The following is a 15,420-nucleotide window of genomic DNA, read 5'->3' on the forward strand; positions in this document are numbered from 1 at the left end:
AAGAACTAGACCATGATTTAATAATCTGTCTTGAAGAAAGAGCATCATGGTCTTTCACTGCCTCAGAGGAGCCCTGCCTGTGCTTAATTCTTGCTTTCTTCAGGACGAACTGATGGTGCCGGGCACCTCACAGGAAACGTTCTCGGCAGTGTTCAGACCATCTGTCTCAGCACACACAATGGTGCTTGTGTCTGAGGGCTCTGGCTCACAATCTCTGCTGAACACAGTTGCAGTGGTTTAAGATATTATTAATTTCCAGCTGCCTGAGCTGCCTCTCACCTGGAAATGAGGGTATGCATCCTAGCTGCTCAGCTGCTGCAGCTGCTAGCCCAACTTATTACCTCAAATCCACACTTGCCACTGCTTGACACCAAGACATCAGATTAAGAATGTGAAAGTGGGTAAAAGCTGTGCAGGCAGAGGAACAGGTGGAAACCTGTGCCTGGGAATATCTTAAAACCACCCTGTAAGTCTTTCACCAGAGCTGTGAGTGTCCCACAGAACAGAGCAGAGGCTTGAAAAGGGCTCTTTTGGCTTTAGGGAACTCAGTCCTAAAGCAAGTCTGCGTGTATCACTGCAGTGGTGATTATTTTCACTTCATTTCCAATTCACTGATACTTTACACTGTGAAGGGTATATTAGTATCAAGAAATCAAAGTTAATTGGAGTTTGAATTTATGCATGCTACCCATATTTTGGATTTAGCTTTTGTATGAAGAGACTATTTTTGACTTCTACAAAGGAGACTTAGGGTGGGCAGGAAGAAGTTTACAGAATCCTGCAGAACACAGAATCCGTCCTGGAGCTATCATGATCCTATCTGTATGTTAAAATGTTAAATCAGTTCACCAGCATAAATTCATCCTCCACAACAGGTTACAGCAGTCATCCAAGTTTACATCAGCTGCAGTCTGGCCAAGGAAGGAGGCTCATATTGACTCAGTGGGACTACTTTTTAATAAATACATAAAAAGTATAGAAAGACAAATTTACCTGATCCAGGAGGTATTTGGTGTGATTCCAAAACACGATGGCAGTGAAACATAATGTAGAGTCATTGGTGGTGAACATTTTTTCCCATTAGCCTGTATACATATACTTTTGGCCTCTTTACGTGTTGGTGGGAGAGCAAATGTCATTTGTGTATCATTTAGCACATTTCTAACTTTAACGCTGGAGGAGAAAGAAAACAGTCAGATGCTGAAACACAGATGCCACTATGCCACTCATTGGTGTTACTACACAAAGCCTATAACCTAAAGCAAAGGATGAGAGAAGAGGAATGAATCTCTCTTTGAGCTGCCAGATGGAGGTGGAAAGAGAGAGCACGGAGTTGAAAAGACAAAGTAAGGCATCTTTTGAATGAAGTTGCTACGTGTCACAATAATCACAGAAGATGGTACAGATACTGGTCTTACAGCCTTGGGATGAGGCTATGTAATGCAATGTGTGATTTTGCTGTGTAAAGGGTGTACTTTGCTGTGTACTTCTCTATGCTACCAACACATTAGCTAGTCAAGAGTGAGAATCTTCAGTTTCCTTTTCTTCCTTTTTCTCTCTTCCCCCCCTCCTTTCTCCCTTTCTCTCCTTCCTCTTTGTCTCTACTACTTCTCTCTCCCTCCTCTCCCACTCTCCACCCTTCTCTTCCTTTGTTTTCTGTGATCCCCAAGAAATTAATGGTTGAACTAAAAATTGAATTGTACCACATGAATACTTGTTCAAGTGCTAGCTGTGTAAAATGGGCTTGGTAATCACAGGCAGCCATTGCAGCTGCACCTGAAAACAACTGATTCAGAATAAGATAGCCTAATTATCTAGGGGGTTACACTGTGCAATCATCAACAGAGAAAAGTACATGCTATTGCATGAGAGATTCCCTTCCTTCGCACGATGTCTATGCTTTCACAAGCAAAATCCTGGAATATATGGGGGATATTTTGAAGCAGAGGACTGTTGAACAAAAACTGAGGTTTCCCTGTGACCTAACTTCTTGCTGCCTGCTGCAAGGCACAGAGGGCCACAGGTACAGAACTGCCATAACTACTGGTGAGAGTTGCTCACCTACCCACCCATCCCTTGTAGTGTACCCAAACACCAAGTTCATTTCTATCCTTCGGGCATTTAAAGTGGAAGTATAACTAAAGGAGTGCAGAACATCGCCCCCCTTGCTGAGGAGAGGTCCATGACAACTGTTCACGCAACTGTACTGCTAGGGCAAAATGGGCATAATTTTCACCATGCAAAGTAAATAGTTAACTCACATGTCTGGTTTACAGCCAGTGATTCCAGTCAGTATCAGTTTTATGCCTGACGCATGTGTAAAGTTTTCTCCTTTGACTGTTACTTCGCTTTTGCCTAATGTAGAAATCCACAGAGGTTCAATGGAATGAATGCTGATATGCTATTAGAAATCAAAGCAAAACAAAATTGGGTTATAAAAAGCCTAGGCAGTTAAACAACAGCTGCAAAAACAACCACCATTCAGGAATGTGGGTTTTATGGCACTGGGATACATTTTTCTTTTTAATTTCAAATCTTGTTAAGCTTGATCCTGGGAAGTACTGTCAATTACAACTTATTTACAAGCCAACAATTTTTACCTACATATTTTATATCTCAATTTATCTCATAACAAAGTTGCCCAAAGGAATCACAATCTGAAATACTGGAAGGTAAGTGTGATAAAAACCCTGCCTGAAATAATACATTTTGTGTGACCTTTGAAGAACTAAGAAACAACGCAAGACAAAACCCATGGTGCTGTCACTATGAGAGATCAGAGAAACAAATGGTGGTATCTCTCATGACCTGAAAAGAGAAAGCAGGGTCAAACCCTAGAATGAAAAGTTGAGAGAGAGCCCCAGAATTAGCTTTACTAAAAAGTCTTTTCAATATCATACATAGAACTAAAGGTACAACACAACTGCAGGGATTTTTTGGTATCCCATTTCTCATGCTAAGAAGTTGACAAATCTATTTTCCAGCATTTAAGCATAATCTTAGTTTGCTCTGATGCTGTCACCATCTTGGAGAAATGTGGCCAATTTTTAAACCATGCTTTTCTTTGTGTATCTTTATATTTACTTATTCTAACTTACTAACACTACTGAGCAAGAAGAGAGATTTTTTTCCCTAGCATATTTACTTGATACATTTGACAGCATCTCATGTTTAATCAGTTTTGCTGCTTCCCCAGTTTTACAATCACACAGACGGTTTCCTCTCTGTGTATCTTTCAGACAACAAACTGAAAACATTCAAAAAAACAGGAAAATCTGCATGTGAAACTGTTTGGGACCTTCTCAAGGAAATGATTTCTAGCTTGCATTTAGACTGCCTATAATACTAGTTTAAGGTGAGTTTTTAGAGTATTGTGATCATCCCAAGTCCTGCTGTGCACCTGAGGACAGTTCAGCCTTCCAGACCCCGAGAAGGGCGCTGGTGCAAAATCTCTAGGAAAGTCCTTTCCACGGGGTTTTTCTCCCCGCTGATCTTTTCATGTACCCAGAGCAGAACCAAGACTTCGGGCTGGCGGCCAGAGTGGACCACTGGGGTCACATCACCATCCTCTGCAAACATAGCCTTTGCCCATTTCAGAAAGGTCCCCGGCACATTGTCCCCACGTTACCACCGCCTGCTGAATGCCGGAGCAAATGTGAGACCTGTCACAACCGATCGAAAGCTGCAACTTGTGCCTCAGGAAAGGGCAAGAGAGTGCAAAGGCTGGGGCCAGAGGGCCTGCAAAAGGGCCTCCAAGGTGACCTCTGGTATGGATAATGGAGGAGGGCAAAGGAAACCCCTGACAAACAGCCCGAGGGGGAGAATTCACTCCCACCCTGATCTGGCGATCAGTTTAACCCTTAGTATGCGAGCAGGACAACTGAAGCAGAAATCTGAGACACTAAAGCCAGCGAAGCACCAGTGCTTCTCTCCACCCGCGTCCCATCCCTCTGTTTGTGCGCAGCCTCCAGCAGACAAAGGACAGTCAACATCCTCACACAAACCCAGAAGCCAAGTACTACAGAAAGAAGGAAACCCCTGCTTTGGGGCTCTCACTGGTAACCAGCAGGGAGCCCTGAAGGACAGGAATAACGCAGTGTCACACAAACACACAGAGGGCAACGCCAGACATCTCCTGCCCAAGGGCGCAGCAGGACTTCAGGCCTCCCACTGGCCTCTCTGCCAGGCACCACACACCACAGGGCGCCCAGCGTAGCTTGCCTTGTTTCTTTTCTTACACCAAGAAGAAATCACGGGAGGAACGGTTCACTCTGGAAGTTCCAGACCCCCCTAAAATCACGCCTTCCCTGCGGCTACACGACACGGTCTCCCTTGCTGCATCCCGCCTCGGACTCATGGCGTCAGTGCAGTCACTCGCAGCGCTGAGGCGAGCTGGCCTCGGCTACTCAAGAGCCTGCTTCCCGGCTCGACCGCCATGGTCCGCGACACTTTCCTCGGCAGCCAGAGAAACCACGGATCTCCTCACTGAACGCGGGAGGGACCAAGCGTCCTCGCCGGGCTCTGCGGTGCTCGTTTCCACAGGGCCAGAGAGCCGCTGACCTTCCCGTCGCTGCGTGGCAGGGAGAGAGACGCCCGGCAGCAAGAGGGAAGGGAGACAGCGGGGAGGCAGAAGGATATTTCTAAAAATCACTAGTTGCGAGGCATGCGATGAAAGCAGCGTAAACACGCAGAGAGATCTACAGCAAGCGTGCGTCACGTCCTCAGGTAATGCAAATCAGCGCGGCCCTGTCAACTTCGATAGAGCTCCACATTTCTGAGCTGCAGCCCCCGGTTCCCTGGACAGCCTAACGCTTCCCTGGGGCTGGGTAAACAGTGGCAGCCACAACCCCAGAGGTGCGGTTAGCATGGCTGCAGGACACGGCGAGATGTCTGGCAGCAGCCCAGGTGTTAAGCAGCCTCTGCCAACCCCGGGGGGGGAGAGCTCGTCCCCGCTCAGACACGGCCCCTCCTGAGGTGCTAGCGTGGGGGCCCGAGGCCACGCGAAGAACTGGATGGGGCAACTGGCCCAAATGAAAAATAACCTGCTGAAAGACGACGGTTATTTCCAGCCACATCAGTTCCCCAGTCAAGCGTACTCGTGCAACCACTCCGACTGCTGCTCCGGCGCAGGGAGGGGGAAGGTGCGTGCATGGAAACCAGCAGCTGGAGTCAGGAGGAGGGCTGGGGCTGCCACTGAAAAAAAGTTTATTAATCTAAATGCTCAGCTGGGGTTGTGGGAAAACACAAATCCTGCTTCTCAGCTATGCAGTATGTTCTCCTTAAAGCACCAGCAGTCAAAGGAGAACAGGATTTCAAATGCAATTTCAAGCCCTCTGAATGGACCAATCGCTTCTAAATAAACATCTGCCTTTGGACTGCCTCTAGTGCTTTCACTGCCTTGTCCATCACTGTCTTTCCAAGATAAGGCGTGTGGAAGAAAGCCATCTCCCCGGCAATTCCAACTATTTACCAATGTCAAATTAATGCACTTGGAAGCAGAGCAAAGAAGAATTTCCTCTGTTCTTTCACCAGCCGTAATGCTTTATATGCAGACCAAATCCAGAATATTAATGCTCAGAAGCACAAGTATTTCACTCGTCTCTATGAAAAACAAAATGGATTTTGTGATTTTGTTTAAGAAACCTCAGCTGAACAGCCAAATGTAAGAGGTAATTCTTGTCTTCACAGGTAAAAGTCTGGGTAGTTCTAATGAAATATTTAGAGATAAGAACACAGTTGCTATTTATACCAACCATGCTATCACTCACAGAAAAGCAGAAATGAAAAGTGTAGGCAGCAAATCTCTATGTACTTACTCATCAGTCAAATTTCTCTTCACTACTCATTTCTTTCCTAACACCTGCATGTCATAAGCAACCACTGATGACAAGACTGCTCAGTTTTATGAGAAAATAAAAACATTTTGGCACCATAAAGAATGAAGGGATAACCTTGTGGTTAGAGGGCTGGCCTATGAAGCAAAAGGTTAAAGAGCTGGCCTATGAGGCAAATCGTATAGACTATGCTCACATACAGTCTATACAGTTTCAACAGAGAACTCAACAACCAAATTCAGAAGGTACTTCAGCACCAGCGACATTCCTTCCTGTCCAGTGATCCAGCTTGAGCAGGATGGATGGAGAGTAGCTCCATCTCCAGTTTTGTCTACAGCCTGGAAGCAAGGAAAATTTTTCTCGAAGTGTGAACCAGGAATTTACTAACACCCAGGGATTTCAGTTCCTGGATGCATCCTCTAGCTGCTTGCCCGTTATGCAGAAACTGGGTGGCACATCTTCCCCTTCCTTCTGCTCCCCTGGCAGCTATGTTTCAGGAGAAGCTGTGATCTGGCTACATAAAATGAGGAAGAGGTTTGAGACTCTGAAACCCAGCTTAACAAGAGTTTTCTGTGACAGCAGAACTCAAACATGCATTTAAGTCTAGGCAGGAGATTAAGTCCAAGGTGTTCTCCCTTGGGTTTTTTTGTTGTTGGTCCACTTACACATCCCAGCCCTCAGCACGCTGGCTCCTGCGGAGTGCCTAAACCCAGCATACAGGGACTCTGGCATTTAAAGCAATACTGGGAATACTGCATCTAGAGGGAGGCACATGACTATTGCAGTGTTCACTGTCTCAATGCCTGGATCTGAAATGCAAATCTTTGTTGGTACATTTAAGCACCAACAAAGCACTAAGAAAAAATAGTATCAATCCAAGTTCTGCTTTACCTTTCTATGTAACCAACCGACTGCCTCCTCATCCATATCTCTATTCTTCCTGTGAAGTCCTTTCATTTTAAATAAATTTCTCCCCCAACCCACAGAACCTCAATAACACCAATCTTAAAATGCTAACTAACCTCTGTCTTCTGTGCAGTGGCGATCTCCTTGGAAGCAGTTGCATTACAACTATCCTGAAAAAAAATCAGCATTTCTTCAATGTCAGGATAAGGAAGGGACAGATTGCTGCTCAGGTGTAAAAAATAGAAGGAAAAGGCATCACAGGGGATTCTAATCCTCCCCAACAAACTTCACCTGGCAGGTGGTGGCAGGAGAGACACTCGTCCAACTACAGCTGGCACACTCTCCCATGCGTATACATCGCGAGCAGCTGGTAACACAGAAATCAGAGTTTTTGTAAGACACGGGAACTCAATCTAGATTCAGCCATGAATGTGAAATTTCAAGTGACAGAAAAAAAGCACAAACCCAAGAGAACAACCTGGCAAACATGTAATGAAATGCGTAACACATATAACCTGCATTTACTTTCCAAGCCTATTGTTCTGTTGTGCTTATTCTGAGGACAAATTTAGTATGAAATACAATCTGTGCTGAGAGCCATAAATTTCCAAAAAGCACAAAGCAGACAGAACACTTTGTGTTTCATTTTGCCGTGGCTCTCTCCAGTAGATATGTGGCCAGATAGTACTTTTTAACCAGAAAAGGGGAGAAAACCATCACTGATTCTTTCACAGCTTGCCTGAACTTCTGTTCTGTGTGTGCAGTGCTAGCAAGTATTGCTAGTTTGCTATTGCGTTCCCCTACCAAAAAGTATGCCTGTTGGAGACTAGTTTGTCCCTATTATGCTTAGCAATGCATCTATCAGCATGGAGGAGAGCCAAGAGCAGCACAGGCCCTCTCCACTCATGCTGAGAAATGCTCTGATTTAGAGAAAGACAGCTCCTTCCCTGTGTTGCTCCAGGGACAGGGAAGTGATGTGCCACTTCCCAAAAAGCATGAGTTCAATTTCATCACAGGTGCCTATGAACTAGCCTCTTTGTATAGGGGAGGAGTGTTCTGAACGGGAACACTGTAGTTACCTACAGCATATGTTAGCCAGATCTTTCTAAGTTTTAAGAACCACATAGGATAAAGAGTTAGGCCATGTACTGGGCACAAATGCTTTCTACTGCAAGCTCTTAAGGAGTGTGGCTCTGAAAAATAATGTGTACAGAACAATAGGTATTCATTATTCCTATTAGCAGATTAGAGGTTACTTTCTGGTTTAATTGTATTCGTGTTACCCATGGACCATATCTAAATTGCATCTGGCTCTATTAAAAAACAGCTCCATAAAGTGACTCTTACAGAGTCTCCCGAGTCCTCTGATCTAGGTATTATCCTGAGTACCAGGGGCCCACCTTTTTCACAAGGACAAAAAGGATTTTAATGTCATTGTGACTTCCTTTATTATCTCTTCAGGCACTTGTCATAAATTCAGTCATTGTAATGACTCTCCCACAGCTAGCTGCCAGGGTCCCGTTAAATAAAAGTCATCAGAACAAGTAGCTTTCTAGGGACAGTAAAAAAAAAAAAAAAAAGAGGAGAAGGAGGAAATGGGCCAAGAAAAGCGATTTGACTATATTTAGCAAAATGTATTTCCTTAATAAATACCAAAAAAGTAATGATCATACTTCAGCCCCCCCACCCCCCCACCCCAAACCCCTCAATGGACTTCAGCAGGTACCAGGCTCTTACTTTTTAATCTGAAATGTTTGTGTGATATTCCAAGAGCTTGAGGACAGCGATGCTTCAAGAACTAGACAATCTGGAAAAATGGGACTGTTAGACATATGCTGGATATTACAAGAAATAACTGTAAAAAAATAATTGAGTTGAAAGCTCATGTGCCTTCAGCTGTTCTGTACATGGTATGCATGTTCTCTCATACATTCACTCACACTTTTGACTGATAAAAATAACTATATTTTGTCCTTCCATAGCACCCTTCAGCTGATTTATTCCAAGCCTTTATACACACTCATTAATTAAGCTCGATGCCACCACTGCATGACATACAAAAGTAATGTTATTGTCAGGATACAGATAAGGAAATGCTACCATGGAGCAGGTATATAAAATCGTCTCCTGAAGAGCACACAGTGGCACAGCCAGACCCCAAATTCAAGCCTTCTAACACAACAGACTGTTCTAATGCAAGAGACCCCAACATATCATACTTCTCTCTGTTTGTGTCTCAGAGACTTGGTTTCAGAGTCTTCTGTTGTAATCTATGCAGTAGCAATTTTCATCCTATTTAAATCTTTTATGATTGCATGAGTCAATTTGCCATTATTTCAGCTAGCAATTACTATACCAACAATTCACTGGCAGCTGTGGAATGAAAGAGTATCTTCTCCCATGAGCAGAATACCACATCGAAAAGTAGAGTTAGATATATACCACTTAAGCCATGGTCCCTTTCATCTGTGTGCCTGCAGATGTGTACGTCTGTGAAATGAATGACTGTCTGAGATCAAATGAAACCCATGTGTGCAGACTTTTCTGGCTTCCCTATGTTAGGAAGTAGATAGCTTTTTAATCCGGGAAAGTTACACAGATTTAAAGTATGCCTACCTTGCAAAGGCAGAGAAAGCTTTGTCTTTATCACAGGCTCGCTTGTTCAGATGAAAACCAGCTTTGGCTACATCTACATTGTTAAATCAGCAGTATCTCCTAGCTCCACACGTCAGCATGGCACTTGGGTGCTCACTGCAAAGGTCACCTGCACTGCTTGTTAGAAACAGCCCTTGACACTGTTCGTATGCTTAAATACCTTACTAAACGGAGAGCAAAGAGTCTCATTTTTAAAGGTGTTTTAATGTTTGAAGATGTGGATGAGCACACATAGATATTCTGAAATCCTTCACCAAGCACCTATTTGCATCTCCAGAATTCTACATATCTGCAGAAATCTGACATGTTGGGCACAAAATTGCCTAAATCACTTGCATATTATATGAGAGGGGTCTCAAGCCATGAGCTATTGAAAAACAGTATTTTACTAGGAGTAGTAAGTAAAAGTAAGGAATTTATCTGCTTCTGGCAGAGCTTGTCTTCTCTTTTAAGCTTGTATAAATGCTTTAAAAACAACACTGTCAAATATGGTTTCCTGATTTTGTCTGTGTTGAAATTAATGGAACCTATTATTTTCTGTATGGCCTGGGCTGACCTTTCAAAATGCACCAGACTGCACTGAGCAGCAGGTATTTTCAAAATGGTTAACACTGTCAAAGGGCTCATCTTTGGCACAAAGCACAGGCAAGGCAAGTTGGCTTCCGTAACCCTACACTCCGAAAACCTGCTAATGGAGTAAGAGAAAGCCTTAGTCCAAGAAGAGAGAGAACCAAAACAACGTACTCCATAATTCTAAGAAAACATGGGTTTTGGGACTGGGTCTAAAAGGACATTTTTTTCTTCTCTAATGCATTTGTCTCTCTTAAAAATCCACTAATAGTGTTTACTAAAGACAGCTTAATTGACCAGAATACCCACAGATATCACCCTAGCTGTCACCTGCTAGTGACAAAGTCTTTTCTTCTCAATTCCCAAAGTGATATTGGACAGGAACTTGACATAACACTTGTATGATGCCAGAAGAACTTTTCCCATACAAAGCCATAGGATGAGCTCCTGAGATCCCAATATTCCAGGGAACCTCATTCAGGGGCAAGGGTGCCCGAGAGAGAGAGCTCTTTGCAGCACTGAGCTCTTCAGAACAACAGGTCATTGTAAATTCTGGTTAACAATTCGTTCCTCTTTCTACAGAAAGGTATTTTAAGAGAATCAATCACTTTCATGCAGATTATTACATGGTTTGGGGGCTATATTATCTATGAAAAGATAAAGGCAGGCATTTATCTGAATTTTCTGTTTCCTCTTCAAGTCACTTAAGAGCACATAGTATCCTTGAGCTTACTATCTTTGTCCCTCAGTTTAGATTAGAACTCTCTTTCATATTGTAACATACGCAACTTTAAAAAAGTTACAAGGTCAACCTGTATTAGAAAAGCTTTGTGTTTCTATACAGACCCTTGAAGCAATGCAAGGAGGATGCTTTCCTCCTATTAGTCAAATAAGACTCTACTGTGAAGGATTATCATCTGATCTTTGAGACCAAAGTCTAGAGAACAGCTCAAAAGTCTAGACATTCAGTAAATTACCACCTCATTCTAAAACCTGTAGCTGCCCATAAGATGTACAAACCAGATCACATGCATCTTGTGTCCGATACAAATGGTTCAGGTCTCTAATTCTGAGAACTACTAGTGAACAAAGCAGTATAAGAATTATTGCAAAATGATTCAACCAATAATTCAGAGAGATGAATGAAATCAAGTCAAAAAGAGGTACCAGACAAAATGCCCCCAAACCATGTATTTTTCTGCTAATCCTCTACATGGGACAACCACTTTCTCACAAGTGTCTAAGTCAAGTTGAAACAGTCAGTTGAATGTTAAGATTATTTATTGTACAGACATTCATAGTCAGATTATCCTCTTATTTATGCCAGTACAGTGTTTTGCAAAAACAAATTCTGTTTGCAGATGAGAGAAGGGTTAAGATGGGTTAATTTGTAAAGGCAGAGCACTGCACCAACACTGTTTCCATAGCTCCAGTCAGCTTGACTGTCATTGCAGCTATCTTAAGTTTCCTTAGACAGTGATTAATGGCACCATGTAAATATACTCCTAATGCTGAAATACTGCACTGCTATGGGCTGAACTGAAGAAGCTACTTCTAGCCATAGGTTAACATGTTTTACTACTTCTAGAAAGGATTCCATATTAACAAATCTTTAATTATCAAGAACAGTGTAAGTATACTCAAATCACTTGACAAAACATGAATTTTTTTTTTCACTGACATTCAATAAAAAGCATTACCTTCTCTCACACTCATTAGGCCTGTATTTATACTCAGTTCTCCTCAGTAATAAAGGGCAGTGAATAAGAATTAAATATACGTAATAGTAAAACATACCATTATCAGTTATCACCGGAGTGGTTAGATTGCAGAAACAGGATGAGTTTTTCAGCACTACATTTTCATAAAGTATTTCAACAGATGTTACAATTTTTATCATACAGGAAGTAAGGATTTTGCTTGTGTTTGCAGCCACAGCAACCTATAAAACAATAAAAACAAGAACACAACAGATTTCTTGTAGTAACTTGTTAAGTTGTCACCTTGTCGTTACAGAAAACTACAAACTATGAAATGTACAAAATGAAATTTTTTGTGGCAGAAGCAGACAATTCACTAGGTAGCTTCTCAAAGCAGAGGGCCTCTCCCAACTGAAGAAGCAATACAGAAAGTGTCCTGAAAGGAACAACATTGCTTACTTCCAGAAATTAAATGGACCTGTAAGGTATGTTAGGGGAGCAATCTGGAATAATTTTGGATTTTAAAACAAGAATTTTGCTATAACAGTGTTATATGCTGTTATAGTCCCTTAAAAGTATCTGAGCAAGAATGTACAAATCCTCACAGAGAGGCAACGTTTGCATCCACAACCAAAATGCACTTAATTATGAAAAAGAATTTGTCTCGTAATGAATTATCCTTTGTTTCTGGCTGAGAGCGCTTTAAAAATATGATCACATTAGTGCATTCAATCGGGAAACCAGAAACAATAGCATGCAGATTAAGTGGCCAGTCATAATACTTGATAATCAAATACTCAAGGCTGTGTGTGCTGTGAACAGATACTGAGTAAATACTAATATCAAACACTTAAAGATGCAATTGTGTTAGCATATGTGTCCCAGTGAACATTTTGTAACTTGTTACAAAGCTCAGAACTTACATAATGCACTTGATATATAGTCACTGGAAATATTAAAATAGCTGATAAAGTGATACAATGGAAACGTTGCCTTTGTCAGCATAGTGAATTTTTGACTCAACATCATGAAGTATAGCTTCAGGATACATTTTAGAGGAGAGGAAGAGAACATCTATCTGACACATTCAACTTACTGGGATTTCCAATACATTTGGCAATTGTTGAGATAAGAGGGACTAATACATGGAACATGGTGACAAAAGAAGGGAAGCTGCAATAAGCAACAAAATGACACATTTTAAGTCACAATAAACAAACACGCATAAAACTGGGTGTACATACCTGATTTTTAGCAGGAAAACTTAGCAGGATTTTCAGATCTTTATCAGGTGCATGTGAAATGTTATACCAACCCTTTATGCTGTTTGAACGTGTACAATTTTCTTTTAATGTGCACCTAAAAGTATACATAAAATTATACTAGCCTCCTTATCGTGGCTTTGACTTCAGACACTGTACTTCAACTTATTTAATGTTATTGATTTTTTACAGGAACACTATTGATTTTTTACAGGAATACGCTTATAACTGCAAAAAGCTTGAGGAAAACAATCAGTAAAATCTTCTGCTTATCAAAATAAATTACAATGCATTGATATATGCTCTAGGGTCCTGATTAAGTCAATGGGACTCAAGCAAGTATTAGATGCTTGGCCAGTAACAGTGGACTTGGTAGCCTGGGATGGAATTCATCACCCTCAACTTGATTGCTCCATTGTACAGCTCTAGATCTCACCCCCCAGTTCCCTCTACACTCAATGAGGAGAAATATGCTCTTTCAGGGTACAATTCACCTAACCTATTTTAGACATTCATACAAAAATGAAATGTATCACACTATAGAAGCTGCTCGTTCACTCCAAAGAGCATAAGAGGAGATGGGGATGAAGCTCCGATGTCAAGCTATGCTACAAATGTGTATAGTTGATGAGATGCATCCTCCTTCCTAATCTCCTCTGTTGTCCACTGATGTGAACAGTAATCTTTCCCTTTAATGTCAGTGCACTTGGTTAAAAACTAATTCAAAATAGATTTCTTTGTCTTCAGTAATAAAATCCATTTCAGAAGTAGGATGACACAAAGTAAATAAAAATGTTATAGATGCCAAATTGTAGGAAACAGAAACTACACAACAGAAAATTAAGGAAGAATGAGGAAACACTGGGATATACAAGTACTACAAAGATTACACATATTAAAAACATGTGGTAAGAAAAAGAGAACATAAGCATACAAATTAGATAGACAATCACTGAGTTTGAAAGGTGAATCCTAAAAATACTGGCTGCTGTGAACAGTTAATGAACAAACCATAGATTAAGTCCAAGTAATTCCATATAGCTAGCAATTAAAGACAAGTAAGTGCCAGCTGCATATATCTTAATATTTTCAGATTGAATATTTATAAATAAATGTTACATTTAATATTGTTTTAATAATACTACTTTCCTACCAAATGTAGAAGCATGTATAGCTTCAATCATGCAGTGACACGTGCCTTAATGAACTATTCCTTCACTACAAACTAGAAATTAGTACATACTTGCAAAGCATGGACCTTTTTCATGAGGAGCTCACTGTATAAACATATTTCACAAACAATGTGTTTTCTCTCCAGAAGGAATAGCACAAGAATGACTTTCAAGAAAAATATCCACTGCTTTCAAAAATGCTCAAAATAACCCCACAAACCATGGAAACCATAAAGCCATCTTCTCTGTAGATCAAGACATTGGCAACTGGAATGCAGTTAAGCACAAGGTCACTTCCTTTGTGGTCTAACTCAGGAAACTGAGTTCCTGCTGCACAAGAACCTGGTGGGGCTTTGCATCTGTATACATTCAGACCATAACTATACTGTAAGAAATTGGGACTATGCCTGACATATTTCAAACTGTCTGAACTAGGACAAATTTCAGTCTCATTTATACCTCTCTTCACCTTACTGAGATCACAAAAGTCCATTAGCTCCATAGTTTTAGAACCACAGTGGATGCGATCTGTCATCAACAGATGTGCATAAATCAGATGCTCAGATATGTATGGGTAGGTAACTCACTGGCAAGGATGCACGGGAAAGAGACATCCTATAGTTTCTGACAGGCTGCGGATCATAATGTTGAAGATGCAAGGCAACACACTCGCAATACTTGGCACTAAATAAGTGTATGCATTTCAGTGACACTAACATTAAAATATTAAAGAAGAAACCTCTTTATAAAGCTGAATATTTAAAACTGTCCTAGGACAAAGTTATTCACCTTCTTAGACTGCCTGAGGAACACAAGCTTGTTTCCCTCATCTACAGTGAAGAATCTAAGAGTTTAAAGGCAAAAATGTAATGCCACCCAGGACCCAGGGTCATGCTTGTCTTCATGCCAGGAAAAATGTGTCTTTTGTTGATCTAAAAGCTGATCTTTAACACTCAAAATGTGCTATGGAGAGCGGTCATCTCATAGGAAGCAGTTGCAAAGTGGGTAGTACAGTGTCTGATGACCCACAGCATGAATTCTCTCAAGTGCCCTGCACAGGCCAAGAGTAATGTGAATTCTACTTACCTAAAGATGAGATTATTTTGTTATATCCCTATTTTTTTAGACAATTGATATTGTTTGCAAGCACATTGGCATGAATATAACAGATAAATATGGTTTGTAAACCACATGGTTCTGAAAATTAACATACAGACTCAGACAACTACCAAGTCTGTCTTTCTTGGAAAGGTGGACTGGACTGGATCTTATAGGAGTATGAAAGTAAAAGGTATGAAACCCTAGGATCACATTTTAGACA

General features: G+C 41.4%; 1 protein-coding gene across 1 annotated transcript in view; it reads right to left on the reverse strand.

The window, feature by feature from the left end:
• The window catches only part of PLXNC1 (plexin C1), a 71,904-nt gene that overhangs the window by 38,626 nt on the left and 17,858 nt on the right, over window positions 1-15,420 (reverse strand). Inside the window, exons 5-11 of the mRNA XM_069773724.1 lie at window positions 12,910-13,024; window positions 11,763-11,907; window positions 8,478-8,547; window positions 7,032-7,107; window positions 6,857-6,910; window positions 2,262-2,401; window positions 994-1,173 (exon numbers count right to left, since the gene is read on the reverse strand). Of these exons, the coding sequence (XP_069629825.1) occupies window positions 994-1,173; window positions 2,262-2,401; window positions 6,857-6,910; window positions 7,032-7,107; window positions 8,478-8,547; window positions 11,763-11,907; window positions 12,910-13,024 (780 nt within the window). The remainder of the gene's footprint in view (window positions 1-993; window positions 1,174-2,261; window positions 2,402-6,856; window positions 6,911-7,031; window positions 7,108-8,477; window positions 8,548-11,762; window positions 11,908-12,909; window positions 13,025-15,420) is intronic.

This window comes from Haliaeetus albicilla, chromosome 28, assembly GCF_947461875.1.
Source record: "Haliaeetus albicilla chromosome 28, bHalAlb1.1, whole genome shotgun sequence".
NCBI lineage: Eukaryota > Metazoa > Chordata > Aves > Accipitriformes > Accipitridae > Haliaeetus > Haliaeetus albicilla.